An 18,207-nucleotide genomic window follows, 5' to 3' on the forward strand; every position below is an offset into this window, starting at 1 on the left:
TTTTGCCGCATTCGCTCAAAGTTTGCTCTGCCAATGTCAAACTTAACAGTTTTAATCTTGAAATCTGCATTATTCCAAAACAGTAGAAACTGTGTTATATTATGGTCACTTGACCCTAATAGTTCAATCACCTGTACACCCTCAATTCTATCTTGATTATTACAAAATATTAAATCTAGACAGGCTTCCCCCCACATTGGGGGGAATTACTGATTTCTTCTAAAAACTCCTCCTCTTGTACTCTGCAATTTGTAAGGTTATACCAATTAATATTTGGGTAAAGTCCTCCATGAGTATAATATCCCCATGTAAACTTGCCTTTTTAATACTACTAAAATGATGTGCATTGAAATCACTGTGTGCATAGGATGGTTTATAACACACTTCCAAAATATAACCTCTTTCCCTAATGCTTTACTGGAGAAGCCACATGTCTTCATTAAGATGGGGCTCATCGACCATCTGATGAGGAGTTTCATTTAAATTCTGTTTGACATAAACAGCAATCACCCCTACTTTTCTGTTTCCTAACAAATGTTTTCCCCTCTGTTATACTCATCCCCATCTTTTTATTTAGCCAGGTCTCTGTTATTGCTATAATACCATAGTTATGCTCTGCTACATACAAGTCAAACTCACTTTTATATTTTTGATACTTGTAGCATTAAGGCAAGCTATTTTTAATGTGTTACTCGATTTACTTTTTCATTTAAATGTTGGGTTAGAATTTATGTTACTACGCATTTTTACTAATACACTGCTGTTTGTTCATTCATGTTCAGTTCCAATCTTGACCTGTACTAAAATCCCTGCTCCCCCATTCCTTAGTTTACCCTAACTAACCTAACCTACACCAAGATTTGAGCAATTAGTTAAACCTTCTAATCTTCTCGGTCTTACCTGGACTGGCCAATGGGACAGGCAGAACTTCACAGAAGACTACCTTGCCAGTTCTGCACCTCAGTCTGGCACCTAACTCTTTACATTTGTATCACATAAGTGACAGACTAGCCTTATGTATGTCATTTATTCCAGCATGGACAATGACAGCTGGATCCACCCCCGCTCTGGTGAAGAGCACATTAGCCCTTCCAGGGAGGTCTCCCACCTGTGCCCCTGGAAGGCAACACACTGTAAGAGACTCTCTGTGTCTGGAGCAAATCTATGCTTCAGTCCCCCTAATGACTGAATCCCAAACTATCACTACCTCGCTCTTTCTAGGAACTGGCTTTGAGGTGGCCAGATGGGGCTTCTCATGCCTGCCTACCACCTCAGAATCTTCAAAGACATTGTCCAGCTTTGCAAGTACCTGAAAACTGTTTGACACTTCCACTTCTGGGGTTGACGCCCCCAGACAATGTGCACCCTTTACCTTGCACCTTGTGACTGTGACCCACTTATTTCTACCTATCTGGTCTGGAATCTCCTCCCATGCCACCTTAGGAGTGCACACTATCTCTCTCTGTAGGACACCTGGGTCATGAATACCAGTTCTCTACTACAACACAGGCAAATTTGCATTTTCTATTTGTTGACATTACAATCATTACTTATACTGTGTAAATGATGGACTGGTGTCCCAGTTGAAATGGACCCTGCTCACTTACCTGGCCAGGAGACTGCTATAACGAGTAATCGGGAGTGGAGGTATGGCATTCCCTGTTCTGACCAGGAAGCTGGCATAATGGGGTACAATGACAGAGGGTATACTGGGACTGGCAGCCCAGAAGCAATGAATGAGAGTCCTTTACCTTGCTGGGAGGCCAGAAGAAATGATGAACAGGTAAAGTGGCCTTCCATACTCAGATTGTCCCCTTGTACACTGGGTTGAAGCGTCTCTTCTGGTGAGTCCCTGTATGAACACTTGCAGGGCAGAATGAAAGTTGTGCTTCCATGGGGCTGCTCTGATGAGTTCTGTGGTGCCTGCCAGGGTGAGCTGTTGGGAGATAAATGCTGATCCCAGGATGGTTATGCCAGATGCAGAAGTGCAACCCAGAGACAATGGTTTAAGCAGCAGAAATACTCCTGGGTTGAGTTTAAAAGGGAGTCCTGCTCTGTGCCTAAGGAGTCAATGATAGGAGACAATACTCACCTGGGAGAAGTGGAGGAGAATCAAAAGGAAGGAAACTGTACTGTGCTGTGCAGTGTTGTGTGAAAAAATAAAAAAGTGGTATTGTGTTACTAAAACATTTATTTCAATCTGTGAATTTTGTTGGCATAGTTGTGTGTTTGGTTTTGTGCTCAGTGGTGCCCCCTAGTAGCTACATCTGTATATTAGGAAGCAAAATGAATGCGAGTTTCAGGCACAGCTACCATAGGGAGCTCTGACAGAATGACCAGGGCTCAAATTTAATGGGTGACAGAGATGGAAATTCCCCACTTTATAACCACAAATGAAGGTGATGTTTGTGGCATGGGGATGATTTTAGTTGTAGGGGTATAAAGTATGATATGTTTGCTATGGGATACATTTGTCTTAAAATTACACAAAAAATGTATTTACTAATATTTTTTCATGAGTAGCTGAAATTAAACAGTTGAAAATCAATACTAAAAATACAAATATAAACATTCTTATGTCATTGCCACATGAACGAATGAATGCCAGAATTCTGACTGAATGCCAAAAGAATTCAAGGCGTTTTAATTTACACAAACTTGTTTGTAACATATACTTTTTAAACCAGCTTTGTTAGAAAATCATTTTGTCAGGTATGTGAAAGTTGCTTTTATGAGATTTATGTTTTATGTTTAGTATATGGAGAAGACTTTAGCTGGTTAATATTACTTAGGAATAGTAACAGTGATGAACATTTAGCTGCAGGTTAATAATGTCAGTTGTTTATAATAGTAATCTGTAGATAATATTCAATCAATTCAGTCTTATATAAGCGTACATACAGTAATTGCTTTCCCCTTCCATTTATTTCCAGAGAAGTAATCTTTTTTGTGCTTCGTTAGTTAAATTACCTAAAAGATCAGGATAAATCGGCAGCTGTATGAGGTGTTTGGGTGCACACTGTGCCGGTGTCTGGCTTACTTGCATTGGGCATCTGAGTGGCTATCAGGCAAATAAAAAAAGAAAATATGCAAAATATCCAAGTTCAAGCAACTACTTTCAAGGTAAAATTGAAACATTCCAAGCTGAAGTTGCACAGAATGTTTCTGCATTTTAAGATGGACGAGTTTGCTGATTCACCATTCTAAATTCTAAAGCTTCATACAGAGCGATCTGTTTGAGATATCTGAACAAAACTGCAATGTGTCGGCAAATTGCTTTAAGGGGTAAGTATACCATGTCTCAACAACATTTGTTCATGGGCGTTGTTCCATGTGGACAGACAGACAGTTTTTGCAAAGTGCTTTGTGCATTATACACGAAAGGTTGATGCTATTGAACAGTTCTGGTGCTCTTAATATGGATGGTAATATTTGTGGGGTTTGATATTGTCTTGAATGGTCAAAAAATGATTATTTTTGATTCTCTTGTAAGTTTTGTATATTTAATGATAATACACAAAAACTCTGTAAGCAGTTAACTTTTCATCCATCTAGTCAGCATATCTTAACATTCTTCATGATAATGTAGGTTGTAATTCCCAGTAATAAGAAAATATCAGCAAAACAGTTGATTTCTCTGAGGCATCATAGGTAAGATCCTACCAACAGACAAGTCACAATAAATGGGTAGATTATCTGACCTAAAAATACTGACTGGATATTCCCCTTTAATGACCCCTATTCGAGAAATGACAAATAATGAATTCTTTACACTTGAATTTTGCTTGCATGTGTTGCTGTCTTGGGAAAAGAAAAATGGGGCAGGGTGTTTTCTAGATGTAGGTGGAGTCTCGCAACAGGAGGTGGGAAGGGGAAGTGCAGGTGGTGTGTCAGTTCTTGGCATGGTGGGAGGGTCACAAAACTGTCAAGCTGGTTTATTTTTTCCTTGATGTGTGGTTTATTGTGGAACAGCCTGCTCTCTGCCGCTCTGCAGAGAGGGCTGGAAGAGGGAGCCTGAACAGTACACCCACTCAGAAACACAGAGAGAAAGGGAGAGAGAGAAAGAGAAACAGAGAGATACTGAGGCTGAGATATTGAAGGCAGAAGGAGACACTTCACTGAAGTAGAAAGAACACATCTTCAACCACAATGGCTGAGGGAGGAGAGGGTGAAGAGGAAATTCAGTTTCTTAGGACTGTAAGTATTTCCAGCTACTTTTATTCTAGTTTTTGTGTTTTTTTTGTGCACCAAGAAAGAAAATGGCTATACTAACTTTTTATCTGGTTCCAAAGTTAGTCTAATTGTATTCACACTAGCTACAATTCAATGGACAGGAAATCTATCTATCTATCTATCTATCTATCTATCTATCTATCTATCTATCTATCTATCTATCTATCTATCTATCTATCTATCTATCTATCTATCTATCTATCCAATCAGCTTTAGGCAGCTTGGATTTACATGTCATCAACGAACATTTCTTTCCTTTTGAATGTTACTGTAGATGATCCATGAGATTCACCCAAACCATGAGCCAGTTCCAAAGTAGTTCCAGTTCCTGCATATTGTATCCCATATTTCATCATATTTCATACTGATGGTCTTTAATGTATGGCCAATGAGCTTGGCTTTAACCTCCTGGAGTAGAAAAGATGCTCCCTATTTTCATAGTTAAAGTAGTCTGTTTATGTCCTGTTTATACTGTAGCAGCATCTTATTAAGTACATAACTCCATGTCCAACAAATATCACATACTATCGCTCTAAACTACAAACTGAATTAATAATCTAGGCATTCTTTAATTCCATTTATACAGTGCTTTTTCTAATTTCTTTTAATGTAGTGGCAGCAGTTTCTTTTTATAGTTGTCTGCTAAAAATGGCTCTGTGAGAAGTAGGCTCGGGAGAGATGGAGAGTGTCCTAAATTAATTTTCCAGCACTTTGCATTTGCTTTGCTGGGATTTGTTTTAGTGAAATAAGAAATCCCAAGGGAGGCTTTTGAAGAGAGACTGATTTAAATCATTAAATCCGTTGCTTATGTTTGACCAAGGTGTAAACTAATGCATAGTAGATTATGGTGAATAAAGATTGAACAAAAACAAGGCATCTCTTTCACTTTAAATGCCCTTGCCTAGTGCTTTAGTTCATCTGCCCTGCTATAATCTTTTTTGGAAAGAAAGCTTTGTTTTAAAAGTTGATTTTTTTTTGGTTATTAAATTTATATAAGTCCATGGTATTTCAAAATCATTATAATTATGGGCCACTGTTTAGTTTACATCCTCTACTGGCAAAGGGTAGATTTTGAAAACACATTCTAATAGACTGAGATTACAGCACTCCTGATTTGTAAATGGATTATATTATTAAATAATTGATTAAATATAATTTTGAGTGTAAGGAAATTATTACTTTTTACTCGTTTACTTTCCCAGTTTGTCCTGATCATTGCTGCAGTGAAACCAAAGTCCAACTCCTCAGCATTAATTGACACTATCCATGAAGAGAACAGTGCTGAATCACAGGACACACAGTGACACTGTTTCTAATTAGGGAAATTTACAAGTGAAAATGAATATCTGAATGAATGAAATTCACAATCACAGTAGAACTTTGGTATGTGGGTGCAAAACACAGACAGGGCATCAGACTTCACACAAAAGGTTCCCCAGCAGTTAAAGTGCAAGATCCTGCTACCAAAAATGTGCTACAAAGTTAAAAAAACATGTAATTTGTGTGTGTGTTTTTATATATATATATATATATATATATATATATATATATATATATATATATATATATATATATATATATATATCTGTCTTACCATATTTACCATATCCTTATTTTAGATCAAAGACACAGGAATGTTAATTCCATTAGAAAAGTAGTACTTTCCTGAGTTGATATTTGATAGTTGTTACGTTCATTATGCAGAACTTTCTAAATAAGTACTATAATTTAAGTATTTTGACATGAAGAAGCGACGAGATTTCTCAAAATAGAGGTTTTAAACTTTGCAGCATCTAGTAATTCAAATTTTCTTTAAAGGTGGCGTTTGTCCAACTAGAAACACAATTTTATTTTGCTTTGTGAAAAAAGCTCAATTTTCAAACCCTTCTGAACAGCACCCCATCCCCCTTTAGCAGTGTAAATGTGAGCAAAGAGACTGTCCAGAACATCCCTGATGAGTGAGAGCAGAAGCCACAAACTATCTGCTCCTCTGCAGTTTAGGAGAATGTGAGAAGAACAGGTGCAAACTCCAAAAATAAAATCCATCTCTGAGACTCGGGGCTTCAGGCATGCCTGTGAATGTGTGCTCATGCACGTGGCAGGAATGGAGAGATGTTGATCACATTTCACAGTTGGCTGTCTTGAACCAGGCTGTAATTCCTTAATTTAATAGTTCAAATATCTTCACTGTATTACTTGCCTTGTCTAACAAAAAAAAGGTAATGGTTCAAAAGTGGCAGTCACATAGATGTCCCCTCACTTATATTTTAAACTCACTTTGAGTGAAAAGTTTGCTAATTTGTAATTGTCTGAGCATTTTTTAGTTTTCTTGAGCAAAACTTTACTGAAACACAGAGACATACCAGCATTGCGACGCAGATATAATTTGCTTTCTGGGGCTCCTTTTCTTATTAAGTAACATGTGGCAACAGGATGTTAAATCAAGCACCCAGTTTAATTACCTTTGTGAGTTAGGATACTTCTAGGTTGCACTCTGATTCTGTGTTGACTGTGTTTTGTGGAAATCTCTTTATACTATGCAGTTTACCAAATAATGATGTCAGAAGACTGAGCTTATGTGTCTCTCCTGGTTGGAGTGATGATATGTTTGTGTTGCAGATTTTTTTCTTCTTTCCACTGTATTAGATTGGGATATAATTGCTTCAATTTCTCCTGAATCCTTCATGCGAGTTAACTTCATATGTCCAAACACATCTTCAGTTATCCATTCCTGAAATGTTTTGACAGTTAAACTATACTTTTCTGTAGAAAATGCCCAGGGCTACGAGATGTGTCATGGCCTCTGGACAATTGCAGTTTCAGCATGGTGTTGGCACATTATTTATGAGATTCTAGGGTCATTGTTTGATTGTCAGTTGTATGATTTTACTTGGGAACCACCTTTCAACATATGACTCCTCTTTACTCGCTGGAGTAATGAATTCAGGGAAGGCCTGTACTATAAACATTGCTTAATTTTGATGTTGTCTATCACAATTTCAACACAATCATCCCTCAAAAGTTAGTTGTAAAACTGAGTAGGTTGGGCCTGAACACCACCCTCTGGAAATGGATCCTGGACTTCTTGACAGAGAGGCCCCAGACAGTTCGGATGGGCTGCAGCACTTCCAGCGTCATCACACTGAGCACTGGAGCACCACAGGGCTGCGTGCTTAGTCCACTGCTCTTCACCCTGCTGACTCACGACTGCACAGCCACTGACAACACCAGCCACATCATCAATTTTGCGGATGATACGACGGTGCTGGGACTGATAAGCAGGGATGATGAAACAGCATACAGAGATGAGGTGGAACGGCTGTCTGCATGGTGTGAAGACAACCATCTATCTCTCAATGTCGACAAGACAAAAGAGATAAGAGATAATTGGATTTCAGAAAATCACATCCTGCCCACATCCCACTCAGCATCAACGGTTTACATGTGGAGACTGTTAGGAGTACCAAGTTCCTCGGTGTGCACATAACTGAGGAACTTACGTGGACGTATAACACCTCATCACTAATGAAGAAAGCCCAGCAGAAACTACACTTCCTGAGGCAGATGAAGCAAGCAAGTCTTCCCCCTTCCATCCTCACCATGTTCTACAGAGGCACCATTGAGAGTGTTCTGACCAGCTACATCATTGTCTGGTATGGCAACTGCAGCATATCCGACCACAAGCGCCCACAAAGGACAGTGAAGACAGCAGAGTACATTATTAGGGTGCCTCTCCCTTCACTACAGGACATATTTTACAAATGCAGTGTCAGCAAGGCCTACCGCATTGTGCAGGACCCCTTACACCCCTCACATGGACTTTTCACACTTCTGCCATCCAAGAGAAGACACTGCAGGATAGTTTTTACCCCCATGCTGTCAGACTCTTTAACAACATGCTGTCACCTGGTATCTTCCACACGGCCACCACCTCTAAAAACAGAACTTTTATACATGCAAGCGACTTTCCTGCAAAGACGAGTGTGCATGTAGAAAAGAACAGAAAATCTCATACTGACTTGTAAGTATTTTGATATTCTTGATATCCTTCTGCTGTGAAACATTCTGACCTGTCATTGTTTACAAATGTTTTAAACAACTATTATCATACACTGATAATTTCTGTATTATCTATATCTATTACTTATTATTTATTTATTATATTGCATATCTATTGACTATATTTACATATCAAGATTGCAAATACCATACATTGTATCAATGTCCATATTGCTAACTAAACATCAATATTGCTGCTACTTCTCTGTCTTGTCTTTGCACAATATTTTGTCTTGTTTATGTTTTAATTTTAAATTGAAATCTTAATTTTAATTCTATTTTTAATGTATTATTTGCATGTCATGTTGTTACACTGTGGACCCAGAGCTTCGCAATTTCGTCGATCTGTATACTTGTATATGGTTGAGGTGACAATAAAGTTCACTTTGACTTTGACTTGACTTGATTTAGGTTCTTGACATTTTCCTCTGTCAGAAAAAGTCCTCCCTGCTTACCATTTTCTTTCTCAGTGAAGACTCCTGTTGTATGTAGATCTTATTTGACACCGTATCAACATTGTCTTTTCTACAGTACATCCTCATCTTGGGGTCCTTCTGAGATCAGACCTTCATTTCACAGTAGTTCAATGGAGCTCACAAGCTGATGACAGTGAAATACTAGGTGTTCCAATGAAAGCACTGAAAGTGGAATACACAGACCTTAAATCCATTAAATTAGCAGGTTTTAGGAATCCCTGCAGTTAGATTGGGCAGTCAGTCATCAGAACTGACTTGCTGTGAAAATCTGGGTTATACAAAATGCTTGGTCTTTGTACATCATTGTAGAGCAGTTTATAAACACTTTACTTATGAATATTGATGAAAGATTGTGTGTAGGCCTCTAGTTTTCTTGTTTTTGTCATTAAAGAGCTCATTATGAATGAGTGTAGATGTGTGTGTGTGTCCTGCAGTTGCCTGGCATATCATTAAGGCTTGGCTCCTGATTTGCATCCAGTTTGGTTGTGGTAGTCTCCAGCTCCCCATGATGCTAGACAGGAAAAAACAGACTACATAATCCTGAGGTGACCATGCGAACTGATCTCCTAAGTGGGTGATCTATAAAGTAAATAAAACCACTGCTAACCATAGGCCTTTGAAACACAAAAAAAACATCAGTTTATAGGGAAAATAGAACTGATATAAAATAGTGGGAGATGGATATTGGTACTAATTCACAAACTAATTTATCAGTAAAGAACAACTAAGCAGCAAGTAAAGGTTTTTTAAGATCAAGTGAAATCAACACAAGTTGATTGTCATATGTCAGCAGGACAGAAAAAAAATATGAAGAAAACATACACCCTATTCTCTCAATTTATGTTGTTAAGACATTTTTACCTGTGAGGAAGCCAGAAACTTCATATTAGCTGCAAGTAGTAACAATTAAATACTGAATCTTTTGGACTTGCATTGAGTAAGGAGCTACCAGAAGTACTAAGTCTAAAAGGAAAAAAAATCATTGGCCATATAACATTTTCTAAGGAGTGCTTAAAAAAGTAAAAAGTACTGATTATTAGTTTCAGACCTTTAATCGTTGTTTTGGTTTTTTTTTTTTTACAAATCAGCAAATACCATAGAAATTAAAGGCTAGAAGTTAGCAAGTACTGATCTTATAATAATTTATATATAAAAAATACTTTTTAAAAACCATGCTTATCTTAAGTTAAAAAGTGTACTAAAAAGTAAAAAATAAGTCTCTCATACATCACTCTCCACATAAAAGGTGGGCGTTTTTTGAATGTTGATTGATGAAAAGCGACCACGGTTTTATTTTACGAGTGATGTATGAGAGTCTTATTTTTTACTTTTTAGTACACTTTTTAACTTAATACTAGGCTGACCCGCCTTTTAAGGCGACCGACTTTTAAGTTGACCACTTCTTAAGGCAATTCAATATGTAGATCAATTTGATATTTTATACAAACTCATTAATTTGGTTATATTGCATTTGAGCGCAATTACTTTAATACTCGTAGTTTCGTATTTGATATTTACTACACGGTGAGGCATTTGTACTCCATCAACATTAATTATTTCCAGAGACATAATTTTGTCTATTTTTCCAGCGACGCTCACAAAAAGCAAGGGAATGATGGGAGCACCAGAACTCTGCTCACATCATGTCGCTTCGTACTGCAAGCTGCAAGTAGTAAGTCTGTGATAAGCGGAATACCGCTACGCTTTCCACTCACGGGACGGAAGGACAATCCCGACTGCTTTAATATAGTAAGAAAGAAGAAGAAAATATCGCACAGTCTGGAGTAGAAAATCATCTTTTACCTGGAAAAACAAAACCACAAATCCCATCGTGTATTGCAAAATGGACGGGGCGTGTGTGAAACTCCGCACCTGCGTAGCACTCACGGGATGGAAGGACAATCCCGACTGCTTTAATATAGTAAGAAAGAAGAAGAAGATATCGCACAGTCTGGAGTAGAAAATCATCTTTTACCTGAAAAACGAAACCACAAATCCCATAGTGCATTGCAAAATGGACGGGGCGTGTGCGAAACTCCGCGCCTGCGTAGCACTCACGGGATGGAACGACAATCCCGACTGCTTTTATATAGAAGGATAATTAACTTAATATAAGCATGGTTCTTAAAAAGTATTTATATATATATATATATATATATATATATATATATATATATATATATATATATATATATATATATATAATTTTCAACTTTTTAGTCTTTGGTTTGTTTTAGTTCTATCCATTACTAGCGCCATCTATTGGTGAAATCTTGAACTATTGTTCACATGAAAATTTCATTTCTTAATTAACATGGATTAATTGGTCAGTTAGTGAAAAAGATTATTGATACATGTATTGTCATCGGAAGTGAGTAAGTGTGCAAAATTTCAAGTCATTTGGACAATAGAAAGCTATTAATTACAAATGTTACAGCAGTAAGTACACACTGGCTAAGATTATGTTTAACAAATATACTTGAGTTTAATAAGGGTACAACAAAAGCATTAGATTATAGTAGATTACAGAATTTACTTTAGCTTTTATTTATCTTTCATTAAGATTTTGATGTTTTACTCCAAGTAAGTCTAATTACAAAAGATACAGGAATCAGCATGGAGAGTTAGAATTGGTATCAGAACAAAAAAGCTGTTATAGAAATGTTTTACTGTAGGTACAAAATGGAGTACTTAAAAGATCAGTACTAGGCCATTAATTTTTTTTAAAAATAATAATTAATATAAAAGTGTTATCTCATCTAAAGTTATTGCCCTCACCAGATGCTACTATAACTTGTTCTTGACCGCACAACCTAAACTGGAAAAAGCTGTTGTAGAAAATTGGTTGATGGACAAAAATCAAATTTACATCAAAGTTAATTACAATTTCAAATGACCCTCATTGAAGCAGATAAACAGTTTAAACAGAAGGAGATTAAGAGGTGACATGATTAAAGTATCTAACTTTATGAAAGGAATTGTTACAGCAGCACAAGATGGTTACTTTCGAATTCAGCAAGAACAGCTGGAAACTTCTTAAGGCTAAATTTTTCAGAAATGTTATGAAGTTTTTCTTTATACAGAGAACTATAGACACATGGAATAATTCACCAAGGAGTATGGTGGAGAGTAGAACGTTAGGGACCTTGGTGTTATTCTGAAGGAATTAGGTGGATGGGATTGGTGAGTTTTGTTGGGCACAATTTGGCTTGTTCTTGTCAAATTTTTTAATGTTCTAATTCAGGTATTTCCAAAAGAAGTGTGACAAATGAAGTTTAATGTGACTAAATGTAAAACTATTGACATTCGATTAAGATAACCTTTGATATAATTAAATAGTGTAATATTTGTATCCTATGAAAAACACACTTGTCTGTGCAAACTTATAATTATCCTGGACCAGTAGTTGTACAGTGCATAAGCAATTTAGAAGACTAATAAGATGTTGGATAACAAAAGATTCTGCTGAAAGCCTTATAGTGTTATAGTTGTCTGAATTGGGAATGCTGTCTCAAGTTTTAGTTATCATGTTACAAGGGACATAATGGTAGTATATAAACTATGAGGAAGAACTAACTGATTGAGAGCTTTAAGTTGTGAGACAAAATTGAAGGAGCTGAATCTGTCAATGGAAGCTTTTGCAAATTAAGAAATGGCACAACAAGTAAATGAGGCAAAGTTGTGTGGAGTGTTGACCAAGTATTTATTTCACTCTGATGCCTTACAGTCCCAGTTGTTTGCGTTCTGATGCTGGCCTAGTAATGGTCTTTTCAAGTCAAGTTCTTGAGTTGTTCCTGTGTGTGTCAATGTTCTTCGGATACTCAAGTCTTATCTCACAACTTAAAAGATATGTAGCTTATTTGGAGTCGCAGTTTGAAATTGGCTTTGTAAGAATGAGTGTGGTTATATGTGTGACTACTACACTTTATTTTATAAACTTTATACATTATACAAGTTCTATTTCCAGGGTTGGTTCTTCATCTCTGGTTAGAATAGACCCATTGGCAAAAACAGATGGAAGTGTGGAAGGCAGGGATCAAAATTATTATGGGAGTAAACAACATTAACACCAGCTATTACTTTAAAAATCAATTGTTCAGCAATAACTGTGGGTAAAAAAATGAATAATTCCACAAGCAACTTATATCAAAATGCTTTAAAGCATTTTTTTAATGGGTGGCAGTAGATTCATGAAAAAATAGCTTAGCTAAAAGTGGCAACACAGAGATCTTTAAATCTAAAGTTTGATTTAGCAATATTTAGCAGTAATTGCATGAATCGGAAATGATGAGCTATTTTGGACAGCATGTGTTTATCTATGGAGATGGGCTTGATCCCATTGTCTGAGCAGCATCTAGTAATTTGTCTCTCATTACGCTGCTTGAGCTACACTACAGTAAATGAATGCTTTGACAGTACAAAGCCTAATATCAGGAAAATAGACTTATCTTTCAATTTCTTTTATCCGTAAATATGTTTTCATAAATAAATATTTGTTGCTTCAAATCATTATATGTTGATATATATCATTCATGTAATCTTATTCTGAAGAAAATGATTGTGCCATTGAGCTGTATAAAAACAATAGTAATAAATAACAACAGATGCCTAAGCTAACAGAATATGTCTGTGTGATGGCCTTTCACCATGAGAGGATTACCATTATAAAGAAGTGATATAAGTCCAATTAGTTGTATCCATTTGTAAATATTTTAAATAGATTAGATGCTGCCACATTTTTGATTGTAATGTTTTGTGCATTGCACAGTATGAAGATTTTAGGGTATCATGATTTTAGTAGGGTGGTACGGTGGGTGGCGCTGCTGCCTTACAATTAGGAGGCCAGGGTTCAATTCCCGGGTCCTCCCTGCGTGGAGTTTGCATGATCTCCCCGTGTCTGCGTAGGTTTCCTCCCACAGTCCAAAGACATGCAGGTTAGGTGCATTGGCGATTCTAAATTGTCCCTGGTGTGTGCTTGGTGTGTGTGTGTGCCCGGCGGTGGGCTGGCGCCCTGCCCGGGGTTTGTTTCCTGCCTTGCGCCCTGTGTTGGCTGGGATTGTCTGTAGCAGACCCCCATGACCCTGTAGTTAGGATATAGCGGGTTGGATAATGGATGATTTCAGTAATTTTTTAATCATGATTATGGCATTTTTCTTGTAAATTAGAAGTTGACTACAGCTTTTCAGCTGGAAAGGCCACGATTTTTTTAAATGCCTGAAACATTTTTGCAAAATTATTTTAATGTGTTTTCATCCACCTAACAATATCATTTAGGCTTTAAGTGACTAATCTTTTGGATCAGTAAAGAAAAGTGTGGGTGAACATCGAGATGAGAAAATTAAAAGATAAATCCCAAACTTATGGTACTGCAAGATGAGTCTTGATGTTTTTTCTCCAATATTCAGCTCTGTGTTTTGTTTTTTATAGCGATATTTTACAGTAGTAATATGTCTAAATATAAAGAAGCATGTTTAAGACTAGTTCCTCATGGAATGATACAGCAGAATGTCTATGCATAACTTAGATAATCTTTCAGACTTATCATTGTGCAACTGGACTGTTGAGATCTAAATGTCTATAGCAAAACATTACAATTGTTCTGCTTGTTCACAAATACAGTGGAATGAGTAAAGAAAGAAAAAAGAAAGATAAACCAACAATCAAATGATACAAAATGAAAACATTCAAAACCTACTCTTTTTTTCTCGTCTAATTGTTCAAATGTACTGTGACATATCACGCTAGTGTATCAGGTATCACAGATAAAGCAGATTTTATATGGAAATCTAACTTAGTAGGCTGTGAAACAGAGATGAGTAGCAGTATTAATGATAGGATACAACAACAACAGTGATTTGCCACTGCCATACTGAGTAATATTTTAAAGTAGTTTACTGTAGGTTCCTTGTTGAGATCTGGCATGAAAACAAAATTAACTAAAACATTATGATAAAAAAAAATGTAAAAAACATTTTTAGAAAAACTACCAGATAAAGAATGTGGCTTAATCGTGTAATGGTTTGAGCTGCTTCCTGACAGCTCCCAGAGACTAGATTTAAATGCTGCTTTAGTTATTGTCTGTATTGACTTTACAACTACACATAGACTTCGACTTGGTTGGGGTAACCACTGTGCCATCATGCCACCCATTTTTTTTATTTTTTGAATTAATTGACTGAATGTACAATTACGTTCACTCAAACTGAGCTTTTTAGAATCACCAGTCGCATCTTTGGTATATGTGGATGCAAATGTGATCCTGTGTGAATATCTTGTGATGATTTTAGAGTACAAATGAATTGATTGATTGATAGGATTAGTTCTTCTAGTATACCACACCATACTTCTTAGTGTGCAAATGCAATAGAATATGAGCAACGGAAGCCAGAGTTTAATTTATCAGTAGAGCAATATCTTAATTGTTACATACTGCTAAAACTACTAAAGAGCTGAGTTCATATCATAAGAAATGAAGAAACTTAAACAGATGATATGGCAATTCTAACCATTTAGGGTAACTGCAATATTGGCTTAAAGGACACATTAAACTCTCTTCCGCCCAGTTTCTTAATCCAGGGTCACAATAAGTTAAAGACTGTTCTGAAAGTATCAGTTACAGATCAACCCATCCCAAGTTACGCTCACTCACATACAAACCTTAAGACATAAAGGGCCAATATAGATGCAGCTGATCTCTTTAAATGTTTGTGCTTAAGTTGTGTGAGAAAACTACAGTGATTATAGATGGCTCATGCAGATATTAAGAGAACTTGCAATCTGCACAGAAGCAGTGTCTTGGCCTGTAAAATAAACCTGATCTTGGAAGCAGCAGTACTTGACCTAATAATAATGTTACTATACATTCTAAATTGAAAGACATAATCTATGCACATCTCACGACATCCTGTTAATACAGGTATTTTTATAAGGTTATCACAACATACAATTGTATAAAGAAGCTTATTTTAATTTTGTGCATTTATGTTTGTTGTGCAGCACAATGATAAAGTGCTCAGGTGTAAATATTTATCTGATTAAATGCTGATATATCACAGAATATGCTATGCTAAAATAATGTAGTCTACAGTCATAATTGAAATATTTTTCACTTATAGTTGTAGATAGATCAGGTCTAGAGTATGTAGAGTCTGTAGCCAAAGTCTCTTACAGTAGTTTTATTAATCTTCAAAAATTCATGAATATCTGCATCTTATGATCATAGAGTACACTCAAGAACACTGCCATTAATAAATTCTGTAAGGTAAAAGGAACTAAGATAAGACATTTATAGCTCCATGTGTGAAGAATTCAATTTTTAAATTTGGCCTATAGTTAGCCAAAAACTAATGATGTCACTATCAATTATATTAATAATCGAGTAAAGTACAGACTGCACTGATGGTTAATCCAGTAAACTTTAAAAAAAAACGCATACAGTATATACGTATATTACAGAGTCATGTAACCAAATTCTATACTTTATGCACATAGGAAGTAAAAATATTAGGTTTGAATACACAATGGGTGGTCGGAAAATCGAGAGTACACCTTATGAGAAGGATTTAGGAGTCATAGTGGACTCCAAGCTATCAACTTCCCAACCGTGTTCAGAAGCCATTAAGAAGGCTAACAGAATGTTAGGTTATATAGCACGATCTGTGGAGTACAAGTCCAAGGAGGTTATGCTCAACCTTTATAACACACTGGTGAGGCCTCACTTTGAGTACTGTGTGCAGTTTTGGTCTCCAGGCTACAAAAAGGACATAGCAGCACTAGAAAAGGTCCAGAGAAGAGCGACTAGGCTGATTCCAGGTCTACAGGGGATGAGTTATGAGGAAAGATTAAAAGAGCTGAGCCTTCACAGTTTAAGCAAAAGAAGATTAAGAGGTGACATGATTGAAGTGTTTAAAATTATGAAGGGAATTAGCACAGTGGGATCGAGACTTGTATTTTAAAATGAGTTCCTCAAGAACACGGGGACACAGTTGGAAACTTGTTAAGGGTAAATTTCGCACAAACATTAGGAAGTTTTTCTTTACACAAAGAACGATAGACACTTGGAATAAGCTACCAAGTAGTGTGGTAGACAGTAAGACTTTAGGGACTTTCAAAACTCGACTTGATGTTTTCTTGGAGGAAACAAGTGAATAGGACAGGCGAGCTTTGTTGGGCTGAATGGCCTGTTCTCGTCTAGATTGTTCTAATGTTCTAATGTTCTAATGTTCACAGAATTTTGTTTTTAAAACCCATGCTTTTCTGCAGCTCTTCTTTGTTTTCACACCAATTGCCGCATAGACAAATGTTGGCTAGAAGGGAATGTTATGTTTCTAAGGGTAATGGAAAGACTTTTATGAAATAAAAAGGGTTAGGTTTGTCTTTAAGATTCGTGTTAACTTACTTGTTTGTTTTACGTTTACTTGAAAACAGTTATTTTGGCACCCATGTAGTTCTTTGAAAAATGTTTTGAGCCATCAATCTGCATTTCTGGTGGATGCAAAAATCAACTAACACTTACAAGTTGAGGAAGTAATGAAGGTGTGATCAAATGCTATTACAAATTTTGGAATTCTATTGTGAATGTTCATAAGATTAGTCTGTAAAAGCAAAAAAAATTGTGAAAAAACAAGAGGCTGTATTTTTCTTTGCATTATTAGACTAAAGTGCATTCATAGATAGGTACATGTAAAGAGTACTGACTTTGTTTAAGTGTGTATTTTTGTTTAAAGAAGGAGAGGGAAACACAGATAACAGGAAATATCTAGAGCCATCAGACATCCCTAATAATATGAAAAAGCGGAAAGTTAAGTTACACTCTGTTGCAGGCAGCTGGGTGCCATACCCAGCCGGGACACCTGGAAGGACTGAGACAGGGATTATGCCTCCCCCGGAGCACGAGAGGATAGCCGCCCTGGTTGCTATGAGGGTCACGGGAACCCTATAGGGGCCTGTGGCCACCGTCAAGGGGCGCCTGCTGGATCCTAGAGCCATGGAAGGAATTCCAGGGTCACACAGAGTGCTTCCAGGTGCTTGTGCAGCACTTCCGCAACACCAGGAAGTGCCACCGAAGATTCATCAAGGGGCAACAGGGGCATATCTGGGTGAGCATAAAAGGGGCCGCCTTCCAACAGTCGAGGTGTGGGAGTCGGCAGGCAGCAGATAAGGCTTCGGAGAGTGGAGGGAAGGTGGCCCAAAGAGGAGCATTGAGATACCCAAGAAAAGGGTGTTTGGTGCTGGAGCACTGTGGGTTGTGTGGGGACTGTGATCTTTGTACGTAGTGTAAATAAACTGTGTGTGGAGGACTTAACAACGGTGTCTGTCTGTCTGTGGTCGGGCTGGCTCTCACAACACCATAACAATACACAGGCCAAAGTTAGCCATAGATCATCTTATGGCATCAGGCAAGTCTTGGGTAAAACTGACTTGTCCTCATTTTAGATTG

The 18,207-nt window shown here is 37.1% G+C and overlaps 1 protein-coding gene across 10 annotated transcripts in view; it reads left to right on the forward strand.

Annotated features, from left to right (window-relative positions):
- Positions 1-3,962: 3,962 nt before the first annotated feature.
- LOC120538749 (ryanodine receptor 1-like) overlaps positions 3,963-18,207 on the forward strand; it is a 364,839-nt gene continuing 350,594 nt past the window's right edge. For all 10 annotated transcript variants that reach the window (XM_039768185.1, XM_039768186.1, XM_039768187.1 and 7 more), the window contains exon 1: positions 3,963-4,197. In XM_039768185.1, coding sequence (XP_039624119.1) covers positions 4,150-4,197 — 48 coding nt within the window. In that variant the 5' untranslated portion in view covers positions 3,963-4,149. The remainder of the gene's footprint in view (positions 4,198-18,207) is intronic.

The sequence above is a fragment of the Polypterus senegalus genome, chromosome 11 (genome assembly GCF_016835505.1).
Source record: "Polypterus senegalus isolate Bchr_013 chromosome 11, ASM1683550v1, whole genome shotgun sequence".
In the NCBI taxonomy this organism is placed as follows: domain Eukaryota; kingdom Metazoa; phylum Chordata; class Cladistia; order Polypteriformes; family Polypteridae; genus Polypterus; species Polypterus senegalus.